At 38.8% G+C, this 18,182-nt stretch overlaps 1 protein-coding gene across 2 annotated transcripts in view; it reads left to right on the forward strand.

Moving 5' to 3' along the window:
• LOC146454734 (cilia- and flagella-associated protein 337-like) overlaps window positions 1-18,182 on the forward strand; it is a 40,823-nt gene that overhangs the window by 8,823 nt on the left and 13,818 nt on the right. For both annotated transcript variants that reach the window (XM_085095014.1, XM_085095015.1), the window contains 13 exons: window positions 5,491-5,525; window positions 8,380-8,449; window positions 9,715-9,768; window positions 10,166-10,274; window positions 11,712-11,799; window positions 12,068-12,201; window positions 12,947-13,045; window positions 14,346-14,448; window positions 14,936-15,000; window positions 15,389-15,453; window positions 15,661-15,744; window positions 16,531-16,609; window positions 17,604-17,665. In XM_085095014.1, the coding sequence (XP_084951140.1) occupies window positions 5,491-5,525; window positions 8,380-8,449; window positions 9,715-9,768; window positions 10,166-10,274; window positions 11,712-11,799; window positions 12,068-12,201; window positions 12,947-13,045; window positions 14,346-14,448; window positions 14,936-15,000; window positions 15,389-15,453; window positions 15,661-15,744; window positions 16,531-16,609; window positions 17,604-17,665 (1,047 nt within the window). The remainder of the gene's footprint in view (window positions 1-5,490; window positions 5,526-8,379; window positions 8,450-9,714; window positions 9,769-10,165; window positions 10,275-11,711; window positions 11,800-12,067; window positions 12,202-12,946; window positions 13,046-14,345; window positions 14,449-14,935; window positions 15,001-15,388; window positions 15,454-15,660; window positions 15,745-16,530; window positions 16,610-17,603; window positions 17,666-18,182) is intronic.

The raw sequence follows: 18,182 nt of genomic DNA on the forward strand, positions 1-18,182 counted from the left end.
GTGGCTCTGAAAAGAGCCATTTGGTCATGAAAAGAAAAAATCACTTGTTTGACCACCCTTAATTTGCTTGAGTCATTTAGTCTTCCAGCATGTTCATATCAGCTCTCATGGCGTGGATATTTTCTTTCACACTGCAGTAATTAGCTAAGATCGGCGATAACTCTTGAATGGCTTGAGAAGTTGTTAAATTTGTGAGAGTCTCTATTAACTTGCGCTTCAACTCACACAAAGTTTCAACCATCTCGAGTCGCTGGTCACGTATGTGGTCAATTGCCGAGTCGTAATTCATTGCAACAGTTCTCCAAAAACGTGAAGTACAGCTGAAATTGGCAATATACATGTGCGGGCACGAAAGGAACGAAATAGCTCGAATGGAACGGTGATTAAGTTATCATTCACTTTCGTGCCTTCTGTTCCCTTCGTTGCCAGTGCCCAAGTTACGCAAAAACTAGTGCTAACGCTGGCCCGTTTAAGACTATCAGATCGATGTGAAGTAAAGGTGGGAAATATTGTTCCTACATTCATTTCATTGTTGGTGCTTATTGTTGCTCTTTTAGTCTGTAAGATTTCGTCAAAATTTGTTGGTCTAGTTTTCTTAATGTACAGTACGAACTAGGCGCTCGGAAGGAACGGTATGCACAATAGGGAACGATAGGACAACACATAATAGTGCCTTATCGTGCAAAGGAGAGCCGCTGCACTTGCGAATAGGGAGTCTGCGTGGATGTACACGCACAGAAAGACACGCAGTGACGCGCTATTGGAGGACGTATGTACACTCGCTTTTGAGTTTTGGGCAAGTCCCGGAAACTCTCGCCCTACTGGAAATAAAAGCGACGTTAAACGAAAACGACTAGGGCCGAACGAATACATTGAGCATGAGAAGCAGATTTTGGAAAATGCTCAGAGCGAGATTTTTCAAGATTTCAAAAAGAAATATCCGGAGATTGGCGTAAAGCAAAGAACATTTGAAAGCTGTCAACCTTTTTTTGTTGTCCTTGCTCAACCCGAAGACAGAAATTCTTGTTGTTGCCGTCAGCATGTTGAAATTCGGATGCTATTTAAAACATGCATGGATTATTGCAGAAGTATCCTTACCAAAGACGCGGAATGCAGTCGGCTATTTAAAGTTTACGATAGTTTGAACGATTTAGTGGAGGAAACACAATGTGAAAATCCAGGAAATGAATTCCACAAGTCAGAGTGTTTACATAGATCCTGTGAAAACTGTGGCACAAGGAAATTCCAGTTACCGCCAGAAGAGAGTACTAGAACAAATTCGTTTGCTACAGTCAAGTGGCAAAAATTTGATTACGTTGAAACGGGTGAGAAAAGGAGGCTGCAGCTGATAGAGATGCAAACTTCACCAGGTGAGATGTTCGATTAGAAACATTTCCTGCGCATCGATTTCGCACAAGATGGCAGCATGATCAATTGCAAAGTCTATTAGATAACTTGCCTTTAAGGCATATTTGCTGCATTCACGATTATTCTGAAAACTATGCTTGCCAGCATCAGGACCAGATTCAGTCACTGTATTATGGGCAAACACAAGCCTCCATTCACGTAACTGTTTTGCATCCGCACGCTTTGTTTAATCTTGATGGGGAAGAAAGTTCAGAGAACGATCCGAGAATTGTCACCGAACATTTGTTTACAATTTCCCCTGACCTAAGACACGACCATCACTCGGTTCAGGGTTGCCGAACCAACATAGTGAATTACGTGAACGATATTGGTTATGATGTCCAGGTAATGCATGAGTGGACAGATGGCTGCTCAGCGCAGCCAAAGATCTTTTTGATTTTGCGAAAGCCGGACTAAGTTTACCGACTTCAACAAGATTCCAATCTCAAGTGGTTAAACTTAAGAGGCGCGTTTTCTTTTTTGTACCTAAGCACGATAGAGAGATGCCATATCGCATGTTTTGAAAGGTGAAAAACAATCGCAACATCCACAGCATTCTAGCGAATGGCCCTGAGAGAAACCGTAAGATCCAGAAACTGTCCTGTTTTTGCGAGAAATGTCTTGATTGCAAATACGATGAGTGCACAAACACAGAATATGTTGAGAACTGGGAACAAATCCAACTTGAATCTGAAAGAGTTGAGCGATGCGTGACACATGCAGACGTGAATGAGCAGGGAAGAGAATTGTTGACTTGATTTCGACAAACTCCACTGTGGCAATCGCTTCAGGGGATGTTGACGAAGATTATTACCTGTTAAAGGTTTCAGGAAATGGTCCTGAAGTTCTTTCAAGGTCAACTAAAGATGATTGGGGTGCAAAGTACAAGGCTGGCGTAGACGTTTTTAGAGCCAGAGCACCATCACTTGGACATTTTGGAGGCGCTAAATGGATTTTAAGTCCATCTGTCTCTTTAGAGGAGGCTCACAGCAGTTTTTCTGGACTTAAGGTGCAAGTTTTGAAATTACTGATAATCTCGCATAGAAGATAAACTTCGATCTCTTCGAAAACCGTGATAAGACCTATTTTATCTGCTAGTTGAGGGAAAAGTTCATGGACATGTTGAATGGGATCCCCAAAATAAAGCATTGAGACGTGGTTTTCAATTGATACATTTTTACTTTTATGTCCTTTCATCGCACTAAGGGACAAGTTTTCGTAATTGTTGTTATGGAATGCGTGAATTCCGTTGTTTCTCAATGTTTCATGGCGGGAAAGAAGCACGATTGGAACGATAAAGGGAACGATAGGTACAATGCAAATTAGGGAACGATGGCACGACAGGAACGATGAAGGCATGATCAGGGAACAAAAAATGGGCACCATCAGGGAATGCAAAAAAGGCACAATTAGGGAACGAAAAATAGGCACGATAGGCACGACATTTGGAGACTGTACCAAAGGCACGATAGCGCACGATACTCCTTGTTTGTAGCGCCGGAAGTGCGGATTTTTGACTGCCTTTCGAAATTCTTCCCTTTTTACTTCGCGTTGGTAGGCTATTTGTGCATCTACCCAGTAACATAGTAAGATTTTGTCATCTGTCCACACATTTGTGAGGAAACCATGAGCTAAATGGGCTTCTGTTGACGATAAATTACAATCACACACAAGTCATTTGTAAAATTTTACAGTGGTAACCAACACCGTGCGCAAGGCCTGATGTTGCATTTCAAAACCGAAGAAAGCCAATAATCACGAATGGCAACAGGCTTTATGAAAGGGCCGAGAACTCCATCCCAAGCAAATGACGAGGCATCAGAAGTGAGCTGGATCTGGGCTTGAAACTTGGAAAACCAAGGGAGGCAACCTTGCCAGCCTTTAAGAAAAGTCCAATGTTCCAACTCTTGCCGCAAATGGCTGGAAACTCTGACCGCATGCAAAGAGCGCAGGCCTCTAGAGATTGCCAGATTAACCTCATTGGTAAACAAGCGTGAAGCAGGGACTGCGTACGAGAACGAGATGCATTTGCCAGCAGAGAAATACTGCAAAGTCTTGACATTGACTTGGTCAGCGGACAGAATACGATCCAGAAGGGCAATGAACTTTTCCTTCTTGTCCTTCAAAAGCGTAAAAGACTGATGGACAGAATCGATGCCAAAACCGAGGTACGGGACGCACTGCGAGGGAACCAGGAGTGACTTCTTAATGCCAATAAAATACCCCAGCAAAATGAGAAGGTAACAAACAACAAAAATTTGCAGACGAGGCTCTGGTGAAAGCGTGCTTGCTATCCGAAAGAATAACGGCGTAGACCGGGAGAATGCGCAAAACTGATTTCCCCAGTGTGACGATCGTCAATATACAATAAGCACGGGATCCCCACTGAACGGAAATAATCAGTAGCCAAAAGGCCAGTGGAATGGTAAATATATGCCGAAGCCTTCCAGCCAAAAGGAATAGCATTGCTAACATAGTAGAAACCACCCCACTGGAAACCGAAAAACGTTCTGCTGTCAGGTGACAGGAGGATGTGATGACACTCAGACTTGTCATCACAAACCGTCTGAAAGGAGCCACTCGTAACGTACCTTGGGATCATGGAAAGGTTGTCGAGATGAAATGGACAAATTATCTTTGATCCAGAGGTTAAGGAAACGATTATCGTGGCATAGACGCGGTTTGGAAGGTTCCACAGTGAGAGGCATGACCAAATGCGGAGGTTGAACCTCACCAACCTTCCCCCAGAGAGAGACTGCTCCAGATTGAAGACCAGAGGCAATGGAACTGTCTATGAACTCTACAAACGATTGGCATGACAGGTTGTTGGGAAAAACTTTAGTGGGAGGAATACAGGAGTCAAAACTTTCCCCTTTAAACTGTCCATTGAAAGGCCAAAAGAAATCGTAAACGTTTACACATTCCTTGATCCACTTGAGAACCTCGCTTGCTAAATCACACGGAGCCGAGCGAGATATGAGTTGCCAAAACTGATAGTAAAAATGAAGATTCCCAGCCACAAAGGAATGGGGATCTCTGAAAGCCAACATAGAGACGTCAGCCGAGGATGAGCCATCAAGGACCGAACCCAGAAAATGAACCGGGAGATGCGCATTGTGAGGTGCCAACCCTTGAGCTGCCCCGAGAGGTGTACCCTTAAACTTGACCCAACACGCAGAAGATTCTAGAATGGGAAGAGCCAACGGAGATAAGGGCACAGAAGAAATTTTGACCCATTTAACAGGAGGCTGAAAAAGCAAAATAAGCAAAAATGGATAAATAAAAAGACGAAGGCGGGCGGCTCAAATGATGACAGTTTTGTGCCTCAGTAATCCGAGAGGGCACTGGACCCCAAAATAAAACTGCCAGCCCTGAGCGCGGGAAGGGAGAAACCCCAAGGGAGGAGCTGGGGAGGGGGTTGTGGCGAGAGAAACGAAAACAGGAGAACGACACAAAATAGGTGGACAAAATCATTTATCACAAAAGGAACACAAATGAGCCCTAGTAGAAATAACAAAAGCACAAGAAAAGACTTAAAGCAAACAGAAACGCAAATGAGGTTGCTACATATGATTAATGAAATTTCCCCCAGCGTCGGGTGCAATGTCCCCCCCCCCAAAAAAATATTATTGGAACACATACAGATTTTCCAAACACAGTGGGAAGATTTACAAAACCGTATCTTTTGTCCTGCAAAAGAAATGAAACAGCATAATTTTTCTTGATGTGTATCTAGAGTTTTTGGAACTCAACCATATCTCAAACTTTCCTCAGTGCACTGTCCATGTTCTTCCGCTAAGTTTTTAACGCAGATAACATGAACAACATGCTGTGAATTCACATACTTGTACTAGCCATCTCAATATACCCCAGTGCTGAGTTGTGATTGGTTGAGAGATACTGGCATCATGGAACCATAGCCTGACGAAAGCAAGAAAAGACATCTGTTCTTGCAGGCTAAAATACTGAACCCCCAGTCATTGAATGTTAACTACTGCAGCTTTTCTTACAAACGACAATTAACTGTAAGGTTCCCAATTTTTATTGTTTGATTAATCCTTTTGTTCTTACATGTACATGTAGGTTCCCCAGTGGCGAGAGCTAAGGAATATTGCAAGGTAAGCAGAGCATTTGTATCTGATAAAAAGTAATCTTATTTGCAGAAAAAAGAAAAAAAATGTAAAATGTCCATTAGGCAGCATTTCACACCATTGCATTTAATAGCTACAGATGATTGTAATCTCATTTAAGGTGATTCCCGTGAAACAAAAGTCATTTGGAACATTTTCTCAAACTTTTTGTGATATTTGTTCACTACTATGTTACGCCTGCCAACGTTTTCTGAGTCAAATGCATAACATTTTTGTCTTGTCACGACTGGGATTTCTGAAAACATCTGAGCCACTTCCGACAATATTGCGATGACCTTTGAACACTTACGATTCAAATGGATTGTAGACATTTGAAAGCTTTTGCAAAGAAATAGTACATAACAAATCTGAAATAAGATGAAGTTTTTTAGAAGAACTCATCCAGATTTGTGAGTCAGGCATGAGAAATTGATGTGTGAGATCGATGTCTTAAGTCTGCAGGGGTGAGACCCACGCATAATGCGTGAGAGTTGGCAGGTATACTATGTATTATTTCAAGAAATGTTAAGATAGGTCACTGTGTCTGTGAAAGAGATATGATCCACATGATATACCCCATATTTGCTTTCAATATTCACTTTCAAAAATGAGTTTGATTGATCAGTTATTGCCATGTCTGGTGGTAACAGAAGTTACATAAATAAAGCATCTAACTTAGGAAAACATTAAACTGTAAACTGCCGCTTATAAGCTTGCAAAGTTTTTCCATCATGGTTAGTCATAGCTGTCATAATTTCTTATATTTGGGACTTATAGGGCCAGTTATTCAAACAGACTCGAACTTAGGCCACGGCTTAAGACAATCAGTGGGCCTCCAAATCTGTTTATAGTGGTTTATTTTAAGGAGCTAAATAGTTTTCTAGTCTGGGATTCAAGCCTTCTTGCAACCGTAAGTGGCAGACAAATTATGTTTAGATATGACTGTTGGCAAAATTGAAAATAGCTTAGATCGTGGTTCTGTTAAACACCATCTAAACTGTCTTTTAATTATCTGACCCATAGACTCTGCAGTCTTTTACATGTAGTCCACAGGTGCAATTATTTTTATTAATATTTGTTTTATTTTAAGATTTGTTTTAAAAAATTAAGTCACGACTATAATTTTTGTTGTGAATTTGTCTTCCATATGTTAATCTACAAGTGTGAACATTTTGTTTGGCATATTTTTTTCTTTGTGTAACTGTCCAGATGCTTAAATTTTCAATTACCATGCATTTGCACATGAACTAAACCATCTTATTCTATAACTAATTTTAATTGGTTAGCAACAAAAATATCAGGTTTGACATCACAGAACATGTCGGTTAGCTCAGGTTTGCAGAGGCTCTTTTCGTTTCGTACACGTATGAAACAAAAGCCGGTAAAGGCATCTGTTCTTGCAGGGTAAGTGGAGGCAACAATTCTCAAGTCGGACGAACTATGACTAGTATGCATCTTGGCAACAACAGTGTGACTGCTGCAACTTCCTTCCTGTTTGGGAGACTAGTAACCCAGTGGGGAGGGGTAGGGTATTTCAGGTTAAAAGTGATGGGAGATGCGAACAGGGTCATAAATTTACACACAAAAAAAATCCCTCTGACCTGCTGGAGGAGGAATTTATGTGCCTGTAGATGTCACGTTTCAAGCAACGAAGACAAGAGAGATCAAGCAACCACTACAGCTAGTAAGAGAGAATTCAAGAAGAGGTTGTTGAAGCAAAGGAATAGAAAATGTGTTGTTTAAATATTAGTGGCAGAGATCATTTAAGGACTAATTGTCCTGGACTTAACTGTGTTGATGGTTAATGTTGAAGTTCTGATTGGTTTCAAGAATGGAAGCAATGTAATGTGAGCCAGCCAGTGAAATGTGAAAACGATGGCTACATACATTACTTGCAAAAACTTTCGGACGTTAAAATTTCGGGCGTTTAATTTTCGGACACTTTTTCCCTCATTTCGGACAATTTTCGGACAAAAATTTCGGACACTGCGCTGAAACATGCCTAAGGGAAATTTACGACTAAAAATCATGAATTAGACTGAAATAAAATCTGTGAAAATGATAGTTTTACTGTACCTTCAAGATTTTACAGCCAGATACACCAACAAGAAAATAACACAAACTCAATCAAGCTTATGCCTCAAGCAGTGTCTTAAATATTTTCCTTTCCAGTGATAAAAAGAACGACTGAGCAAAGCCGCCTAATCCGAATTCTAGTTATATCATGTACATTGGCTTTGAATATGTGATGCCGTCGCCCAGAAAGTACTTTTAAAGTTTTATACTATACTGTAAAAATTTCGGACACTTAAAATTTCGGATGCTTAAAAATTTCGGACTGGTTTATTTTCGGACACTATTTTTGTCTGAAATTAAAATTGTCCGAAATTTTTTGCAAGTAATGTAATAATTTTTTACCATGAACCTTCCCATTTTTTTTTTAATACCCCTAAAAATCTACGGTCAAATCAAACTACAGTACCAAAAAAATTCTAGTAAAAATTTTCTTACCAAAAAAAATTCTTGAAATTGTGAATTTCAAACCCTAAAAAATCCTTTGCACCCCCCCACGAAACTTTACTTGCCTTATTTCACAACTAGGGACATACTCTGTTTGTGGTGGCCTGTGGCCTGCACAGGAACTCCACTGTCATTGATGGAAAACTTTTGCAAGTAACTTTGAGGAGTTTTGCTTTGAAAGGTTGCAGTTGCATAACAGTGCAATCAGTGGACAGTGAACACCATTTTTCCTAGCTTACACTACCTGATTGATTGTAGATCATACTAGTGAAACGAAATGATGCCAATCACCTGTTAAATATTAAGAATGGCTTTTTTTTAGCCCTCACAAAGAGGCCATCATCAGAATATGCCCATTGCTGAATCCATCAAGGTACATTGCTGTCAGTAAGGTGAGCTGCAGTATTCACTGAAGGATTAGTCAGTAATTTGGTTTTACAGGGTAAGTGGGGGATTGACATAACTGATAAAAGTGGTGTATTTGTCTCTCAGAAATAAGTACCATCATATCCTCATATCAACTAGCAAGTCCATCTGAAACCCTAAAAGAAGTCTCAGTCGCCAAATTTGTCCTGTTGAAAAAAAGGGTACCTGAGTGTCCAGTTGTTCAAAAGCCAATTAATGCAAATCCCAGACTAAAAATTTATAATTATTGAGGTTTTTATTGAATCTCACCTGTTACATGTTTTTAAAGGCTAATTTTAAGCCAAAGGCGAAGAAAAGTCTAAGTCAAAGCCTAGGTACAGTCTTTATCAACTGCTGTGTTTACTTCTAAACTTAGGTTTTCTCTCTTAATATAGGAAAAGTTTACTTCTTTTAGTGTACTTGAGTTTCACTTTTTTATTGTAAATTATCTGATGATTATTTCTGTATGTTAGAAATATTCCTGCTGATGACAGACTTATTGAGTAATTTTTAACATTAGAATTATCCAAGGTAGTCTGTTACATAAAGCCTTATTGGCTTCCTTGGGCTACCTTGCCTTGTTAATGCTTTCTTAATATGGTATTTATGTGTATAATGTGAGGCATTAATCAATAAACTGAAACTGAAACTGACTGATAATTAAACTTGAATCAAAGTTCATGTTAACCCAGGATCAGATTAATCAGGCTTTGAACATGTGAGCCCAGAAAATTTCCAACCCCAAAAGTCCCACAATCAATAATGTGCCAAATCAATAATTATTGCGCCTAATTGAATCTTTATGGTATGTTATTTCCAAGGTTAACATTTAATGTTATTGAAGATTATAAGTGGTGTGAACTTATTGATTGATGGGGTTTTTCTTTAGCTGTGACAGATCTGCTTATTTCAGTTGAATTTAATAATCTGTAATTTGATGCCTGTCCAGAAGATTAGCATAGGTGCCAACATGGAGTTTTCTTTCTTTCTTCATTATGACCATTATGAGTTTATTTAGAGCCCTGTCCTATAAAAGGGTCCTCATTTAATCATTCAGAGGCTCTAGGTTATACTTTTACCAAGTTCTATGTTGAAGCACACATATTATATAAGTTTGCTTGCTGTTGTTGCAACTCAGGTACATTAATACCTTATGTTTATATTTTTGTATTTTAATTAATTTTGTTGTATTTATAAGACTTAACGGTTGTAATTAAAAAAATTGTTTCTCTCTCTCTTTCACATTTTTCAGGAAGGAGTAATCTCTGTTTGGTCATTAAACATGAAGTTGCTAAGAACAGTACAGGTATGGAATTGACTGAGGTGATATCATTCATGATCAGCTAAGGAATAGCATAATATTGATTTGATTAGGCAGGTTGTTACCAACTTCGTTTTCCAGGATCATCTCTATCTTCAGTGTTAGAAATGCATTCATTTGATAGTGCCCTGGTTGTTGTCCTTATGATCTGGTTTCTGATTGGCTGAAAACACAAGAAAAGGAACAAATAAACTTTCTTAACGTCATATACACGTAGCATTGACTTACTGACCCAGTCAAATTACCCGATGTGCTAACTTATACACCACCATGCTTCCACTTCCTACTGATAACATAAATTTACCTTGCATGTGGTATCTGCAAATAATTTTATAACAACTTAATTTTGTCATTTCAATCATGTTGTGTGACTGTGAACTAGGTTCATACAGATCAAGACGAGGTCAAACAAAGAGATTTGTGGGTGACTGACTTTGTACCAATGCAGAATATCTACAAACTGGCCCTTGCTCTAACCAGTAAAGAAATAGGTACGATACAAAGCACTGCAGTTGTACATAATGACACCATCTGCACTTGTTTGAAGAAGTGTTGCTGCAGACTGTACTTGTTTTTATGTACAGCAAGCTGACATGTGTTCAAACATGTGATTAGATGGACGTCAATTTAAATGTTATGTGATTCAGTGGCAAATCTGAGGGAGGGACCCATTAGGCTCTTGTATCCTACATGTCAGAAGAAACATGGTCTGAAGGGCAAATGGTTTTTTTTTTTTTTTTTCAATTCTTGCTTAAAGTCACTAAGTTCACTCCCTGTGTGCAGACCCAGCCTTACACAATGTTCTGGAATTCTACCACTGACAGTGACTGTAATTTAATTGCCATCAAGTTTTCAGTGACCTCTTATATAATGACCTCTTACATATTTAAGAGGTCAGTTCAGGATCAAAACATTTTTGGTACGTTCATTGAATAATGAAGCATAATACAGACAACTAGCTTTCATTGAAATAATTCTTATTTAGCAAGAGTTAGTCATATTTCAAATTATTTTTACTTGAAGATTGCATGGACTGAACTCCAAAGAAAAAATTTTACGCATTTATGTCGGGCATAAAATGTAATGCGATACTTTGTTCAACAGATTTCCCTTAGTGAGATCAGCTTGAAAAACAGCGTTCGGTTCACACAAATCTACTTGGAAGTTAAAAAAAAGAAGGCCTTACAGTAATTTTGTAATTTTAATTCCCAAAACAACTTCACTTGCCCATCGGGCAAGTGATGGTCAGAATCCACTAGCCCGATCCCAAAATCTACTAGCGACCTGCACATCATGACGTGGCGTGCTTCTATGCACTTTGTCCCTCTACGTGGTATAAAGCTTACTCTTGGCTTTATATTTGCTGACGCAGTATCTCTTTTGCTGCTTGTGCGATCATGGATATCCATGGTGCAATCCAGCCTGACTTGCACGTGATTCGAAATTGCAGCCAATAAAAATCACACAATTTTTTCGAAACGGGCACGGGATACGGGAAAGTTAAAAAACACAAGGCAATTTTTGACTCCCAAGAACACGAAAGGAATGCGCTACCGAATTTAAGACGCTGACTGACTCCGTCATCCCGCGTAAAAAACAGTTCAGTGTATTTTGTGCAAGATGCCTTTGGAATTACTACTATCAACAAACACTGTGGTACCTTACTTGACTACATGTATGCATGTTTACATGCCTGTGTGAGCTACAAGTTTTACTGAATGAGAATAGAGTAGTGACTTTGTCGGACCTTTTACTGTCAATTCCTGTGCTTCTCCATGAGATTCTGCTCTAAATTTTTAAGGAGAATTTTACACCTTCAAGTTGGCCTGTCAGCTATCTTTAAATAATCCCAGCATAGAATTATTATCATGTTTTTGTAATATACGGTGTAAAGCATTTAACTTAACTACTGTTTTTATTGCCTTTAGCTATATATGACTTGAGTTCCAAGTCAGAATTCAACTGTCAGTTCAGAATACAAGGCCTTGAATACACCCCTCTGTGTATGGATTATTGGTAAGTCCACACATTTCTTTTACAACTGATATTCTTTGATATTGTAGACAACCTTGTGAGGGGATAATCTTTAGTTAGTAGTCGTTACAGCTGTATGGTTGACTATCTGGTCATTCAAACATTTGTGTACCAGTACATGTTATATATTTACACATGCAAACATGCACATGTAATGGAACATTAAACAGTTTGACTTTAATTCTTTGCACTTGATAAGTAAGAATGAGTCCAAAAAACTTTTATCACGTCGTTTTTTTCTTCTTTACAGGAGCAATCCAAACAAAGTGAATGAAGCAATCCTTGTGTTTGGAGATGTTCATGGCCATGTGAATGCCTTGCTGTTTTCAGCGGCAACAATGGCTTTGTTTGACAGACCATCACAGCCTGCAGGAAGCAAACAAGGTGATAGCAATGCTTAATCCACAATAATAATCTCACTTGAAAATCAAGTACACTCTTTTTTTTTAGAAGAACCTTTTTTTGTAAGAACGTTGAGGCTGACATTAACTAAAAGTAAGAACATACTAAGAACATTACCCAGGCTGAGAGTCAGTTCAGAACATTTTTATTACGACCAAATGTTTTTAAAATGAACAGTATAAAACACGGATAAAATAATGCATGTAAAAATTCGGTCTATATTGTCCAATTAACCCAAATAATAGGTGTCTTGGTCACGTTCGCATAGATTTATTGAAATACTATAACAGATAACTACAGAACATCTTAAGAGCTTTTCAGGCTCAAATTGCCAAAAGTAATAAGAATGTTCAGCCTCAGCCCCCAAATTAGACGTTCTTGTATAAAAAAAAGATTGTAGTTCATGACTTGTACATCAAGTCATCTTTCACTGCAAACATAAAAATTCCCTCATTAAACACCCATAGGGTCCACCCGAAATCAATCCCTGTCGTTCTCTTTCCTCAACCAAATTTTCTCATTGCATGATAATTATTGACTGGAGCAATGGTATGTGAATATTAAACTTTTGGTAAGCTTGTTGGTTTCAGACTTGTAATGGTCAGTTCTGTATATAATCAGTGTTCACAATTCCATATGCAGGGTGTGTGCAAAGTCAGTACAAAACAAAAATTTCACACGAAAGGTTTTTGTGGATTACATGTATGTGATTTGCTTGTTTCTACAGATGTATGTTTAAACGTGAATATCCAGGATGTCAATAAGGGTTTTTACAAGAATGCTAGATTTGTGAAGCATCAAGGACACACGGAATGGGCTAGACAAGGTAAATTTGCTATGATCAATAACCTTAGTGCAATCAAATATTAAAACTACAATGGGTTCTTTCTTTACTTTCCTCTTCTATATTATGGACCCTTGTCAACCCTTACATGAAGAAAATCACAAGAATGTCATAAAACAGATTGTACCTTTCAAATGCATATATAAATTTTGAAATATTTCTTCTGCAACAACCCACTGAATTTGGTCATTAAGTAAATTAGCAAATTCAAGGTCCTGCGTAGAAAGATGATGTATCAGTGAGTGGGTTATCGATCGTTTCACCGCAAAGTCGTTTTTCACTACACTGCACTTTAGTCCATGTGCTAGATTCATTTAATTATACTCTATGTATTTTACTCTATTTTACCACAATTTACTCTGCACACAAACATATTTGTATGGTTAACGTTGTAGTTTTAACTACAGGTAGTTTTACAGGCGCTTAAAAGCACCTGTACAGCGAAACGACTTTGTAGCGAAATGAGACCGGATACCGTTATAACTACCTATATATCATTGTCCTTTCTCTATCTGGCCCTTACACCGGGGATACCCAATGGTCCGTTTCGGTGAGTAATCTGTACGAAAGGCCTAAATCGCCCCAGAAGTCGGATTACAATTCTACAGAAAAAGTAGTGTTTTTTTGCGGAGATTATTGTCGCCTAAACGTTTAGTAACATGGAAAATTAATTCCTTTAGTTTTCGATGGGGCGAAAAATGTCGGTAAAAGAACGAAGCAAGGTCAGCTAGTATTTTCTGAAAGCCAACAGCAGCTCGTAATTTCGGGAAATGGGGTTCTGTTCGCTAAAATGTTCTGGGGCGGAGTGACTCAGGTGAAGAATCAGACCAGAGCAGATTGTGTTAGCGTATACAAATATACCTTTTGATGGCCCGAAAAATGTCTTGGAAACAGAAAACCACATTTGAAGTAATAGATCAAACACGAGGAAGAGTGTCTCCTCCGATTTCCAAACACCGAGAAGTAGGTTGGAAAAACAAGGCGCAGCCGAGTTTTTTTAACCAATGGCGAAGCAGCATCAAGCTCACTAATATGGTTGATTTTCACTCCTGCTTTTTCATTCAACAGGCCCCTAAAACTTGGTTGCTTTCACTTGGTGTATCCCAAAGGTCCAGTTTAGTTGATGACAGCTATGTTCCTCGTTTAGTAGCGAGGCCACTAAAGCTCTTAAGGTAGCAATGATATGTACTGATCTACTTGCCAAAGACCCCCTGTGTTGACGTGCATACATTAAAAATGTTCGTGCGAAAGAAAATTTATATGTGAATTTTTCTTTCCATAGTGATGTACTCAGCTCATTTAGACTGCTTTATCTCCTGTGCCACAAACTACAAAAACTCCTTAGTACTTGGCTGGATAGAAAAATCCAAAATGAACATGCGGACGTAAGTAACAAGCTTTGTAGGAAACTTGAGTCCTATAGGTTTAATCGGTACCTTCTTAACTTCTTCTTCTTTACTACATGTAAATATGCAAAGTAAACACATGAATAAATAAAGTAACGTTCCAAAATTCATCAGGTTTTCTGCAGTTAAAGGTAGTTTTCATTTTACTATAAAATTTCTTGTTCCTTGAAACAAAATTGGGGCAACATCTGCCTCTTCCATAAACATCTAATAAAATGTACATCAAATAGAAGAAAGATCCTCGCAGTTAGTACGAAACTTAAGCAGTTGCGAAAAGAAAGCCTGAGAGCTCCGGCATCGCAGAGGTCACGGGTTCGAATCCCGTTCAAGCCTGAATTTTTTTCAGGCTTGTTGCGGACTAACTGCGAGGATCTTTCTTCTATTTGATCTTTCATCCGCAGTTCAAATTATATGTTTCATATATTTACATTGAAAATGTACATATTATTTCTTCACATCTACACAGAACTGAGTTTAAGATTCCTCAAGGTGTGAACGCATTTGACTACAGTGAGAGGATCAATCTGATTGGTGAGCCACAGTGTGTAGTGTCAGTGCAATCATAGACAAGGCTTTCCTAGTTTTGTACATGTTGTATTTGCAGTAACCTGTGATCATCAGCTTGCAGCTCTCAATTCTCATTTCACTTGATGTACCATTCGCGTGGGAAATGCAGCTAAATACACATAAGAGAGATTCTGCAATTCGCCAGGTCACGTCAGGTTGCACTTACAGCAGTTGATCCTTTTTTCTCGATTATCACAAAAAGTTTCGTAACACTGTTATCATCTGGGCCAGTTGTTTGAAAAACAACGGAACATGGAAAACGATTTTCATTCCAAATATATTAAAAGGGTTATGTGGTATTCAATTTAACAACGATAAACATTTGTGTAAGTGTTGGTTTCCTTATTTTTAGCCACTGCAGGAGTTAATCATCATGTGTGTTTGTGGAATCCTTATGTGATCTCCAAACCTGTTGGGGTAAGGTGTTCTCAGTGTGATTCGAGACAACAAACTATTTCTATTTTCTAGATCTGTGTCGTCAATGGTATTTTTGTATCTGCTTTCTCTCTCCGCTGTCGGTCCACGCATATTCTTGCAATTTAGAGGAAATCTTGATAACGAATTGTGGAGTATTTTAAATTTGTTGAAGGTTTCTTTAGTATCATGATGCTGTTTTCGTTGAAGGTTCTCAGAGGGCATATGCAGAGCGTTATTTCAGTGCGGTTCATTGAGTCCAGAGGCCAACTAATCAGCTTGTCAAAAGACAAAGTAAGATGTGAATTTTTAATACAGCTGCGTCTACTACAAGTAATTAACAGTGCCATAGAACCTTAAACTTGTAAACTGTTTGCAAGCTCCCTAACTGACACTGAAAAGTTTCCTAACAGAAAGCACCGTCAACGCCATGCCGTGAAAATCGGCCAATTTTTTTGGACAATTCAACCTATAATGAACCTACAACGGTGGACGTCTTGGCTTGTTAATTCCCCTGCTCCCCAATTCAATGTTGGAGTTGTCACTTCGATCCAGTCCCATGGGACGACAATTTCGACAAGGTGGTCGGAGGTTGGAGGGGGGGGGGGGGGGGGGATTTCAATCCATGGAACGACAATTCCTACAACAACATTGAAATGGGGGAAGGAGGGATTTTTTCCAACACGTGAGTCCAGGATCGCAGCTCAATTGCCCAGCTCCTACAAGTCTCCTGTAGAGCACCCGAATTAGTAACTGGAAGGCCAAATGTTTGACTCCTGTTAGGTTTCCGAGTGTGCCTGTGTCACCGACTGACAAAATATATCTACCTAACGAATTTACTGAAACTAAAAATGTAGGCAGTAGCCATTTACAATGATGTGTACTGCTCACACGTAAGGAGGAATGTGATTTTTGCGCCTGTCGTGCTCTTATGCCATGTCGTACAAGAATGCAGCCTATGAACATGGAGTGACAAGTTTTGTATGTTAATTAGCTATGTTACACAAAGTAAATTTGTGTGTGTGTAGTTTGGGTACAAAAGAAGGAAGTCATTGTGTGTTTGTGCTTACTGTTTATCAGGTTCTTCGCATTTGGGACACTCACCTTCAAGTTTGTCTTCAGCGTCTGTCTGGGATGTTTCCCAAGGGGCCTGCTGAAGGTAGGACGAAAGCTTGTACATCATAAGGCTCGTTTAAACGGTTTCAACCTTTACCCAACATTCATTCAACAAAAGTTGAACGGATGTTGGGAAAATGGTGGATGAACGGAGTGTACAAAAGGTTTCAACGCCATTCAACGTTTTCAAGAACAATGGAAATGTTGAAGCAATGTGGAATGAAAGTTTAAACCAATTTAAATTTGATTCAACACGCTTTCAACAAGCTTTAAACATTTTTTTGCACTTTCAACAATGTTGAAAGACCTGTTCAAACGCCCCCAACATTTGGTTCAACAAAGTGTTGAACGCATGTTGAAACGAATGTTGGAACCGTTTAAACGGACCTCTTAATGACTAGAAACAAACTGAGCATCGGATTGGCAACATAACCATTACAATTCTGTCTATTGATTGCTTGCAAACGATGGATAAAAAACCTCGCAGTCTGAAAAAAGAGACTACACCTTTCTTATTAATACACAAAGAATACAAACCTTACCCGAGAATAAGTTTTCTTTATCTCACGCTCACGACAAGATGACAACATTCTGATTGCAGTTTACCATCCTTCTTTATTAATCACGACACAGGACTTTTTCAACAATGCAAATCCTAGGAGTACGAAAGATGCCTGTTATACGAACCTAGCCTAGGTTCGTATGACAGGCATCTTTCGTTTACGGTAAACTAAATGGCCAAGCTTGCCATGAATGTCCCAGTAGCTCAGTGCATGCTTAAAGCATCCAACTTTTGTATCGAAGATCATGGGTTTGATTCATGTAAGGGGACTTTTTCAGTTCTTTATTAGAAGATGAAAATTAAAATTCTCATGTTTTATGTGTCTTGTTTATGCATCATACAATTTGACTGCCATTAACAAGGTAACAAGACGGTTTCAAATAAGGAGAAAATAGCCTTTGATCAGCAGAGACAAAATAAAGATGTGCCAAGCAGCACTGCACGAATACGTCAATTATTTTGTTTTAATTATCAGTGTCAATCACGATGTACTACGATGAAGAACACAGTAAATTGTTCACGGCTTTTAACCAGCAGGTAATGAGATACTTTTGTAAATTACAACAAAGAAATCTGATATCAGTAACAGCTATTGTATTTAAAACCTCGTCAGTATAACATGTTAGTTTGAGAAGATTCATCTGTGGCAAAACACAATAATATAGTAATCTGGAATTCAAAAGTTTTCACTCGTTTCAAGTATTATGTTTTGATTCACCCCAAGTCTAGCCAGGATGCTGGATCAGCTTACCTCTCAGCTGGGGTGACCATAGTTCTGAGGTGACTTTAGTGAAACACACGGTTGTGACTTGAAGTCTTCCTTCTAGTTTGATTGCTAATACCTGTAGAAATCTTGTAGAAAGCTATCTGTTTATACAGTAAATAGATACCACCCTCGCCCCGACAAGAAACTCATACTTAAGTCTGAAACAGCTAAAAAATCACACAAAAGTGTTAATGTACACTTGGCCATACTGCCTTTGCAGTTTTGTATCGAATTACAATCTTTATTGAAGAATGCTTTTTGATCACTCCCTCAAAACTCGTTCCTTTA

The sequence above is a fragment of the Pavona decussata genome, unplaced genomic scaffold (assembly GCF_977016875.1).
Source record: "Pavona decussata unplaced genomic scaffold, jaPavDecu1.1 SCAFFOLD_300, whole genome shotgun sequence".
NCBI lineage: Eukaryota > Metazoa > Cnidaria > Anthozoa > Scleractinia > Agariciidae > Pavona > Pavona decussata.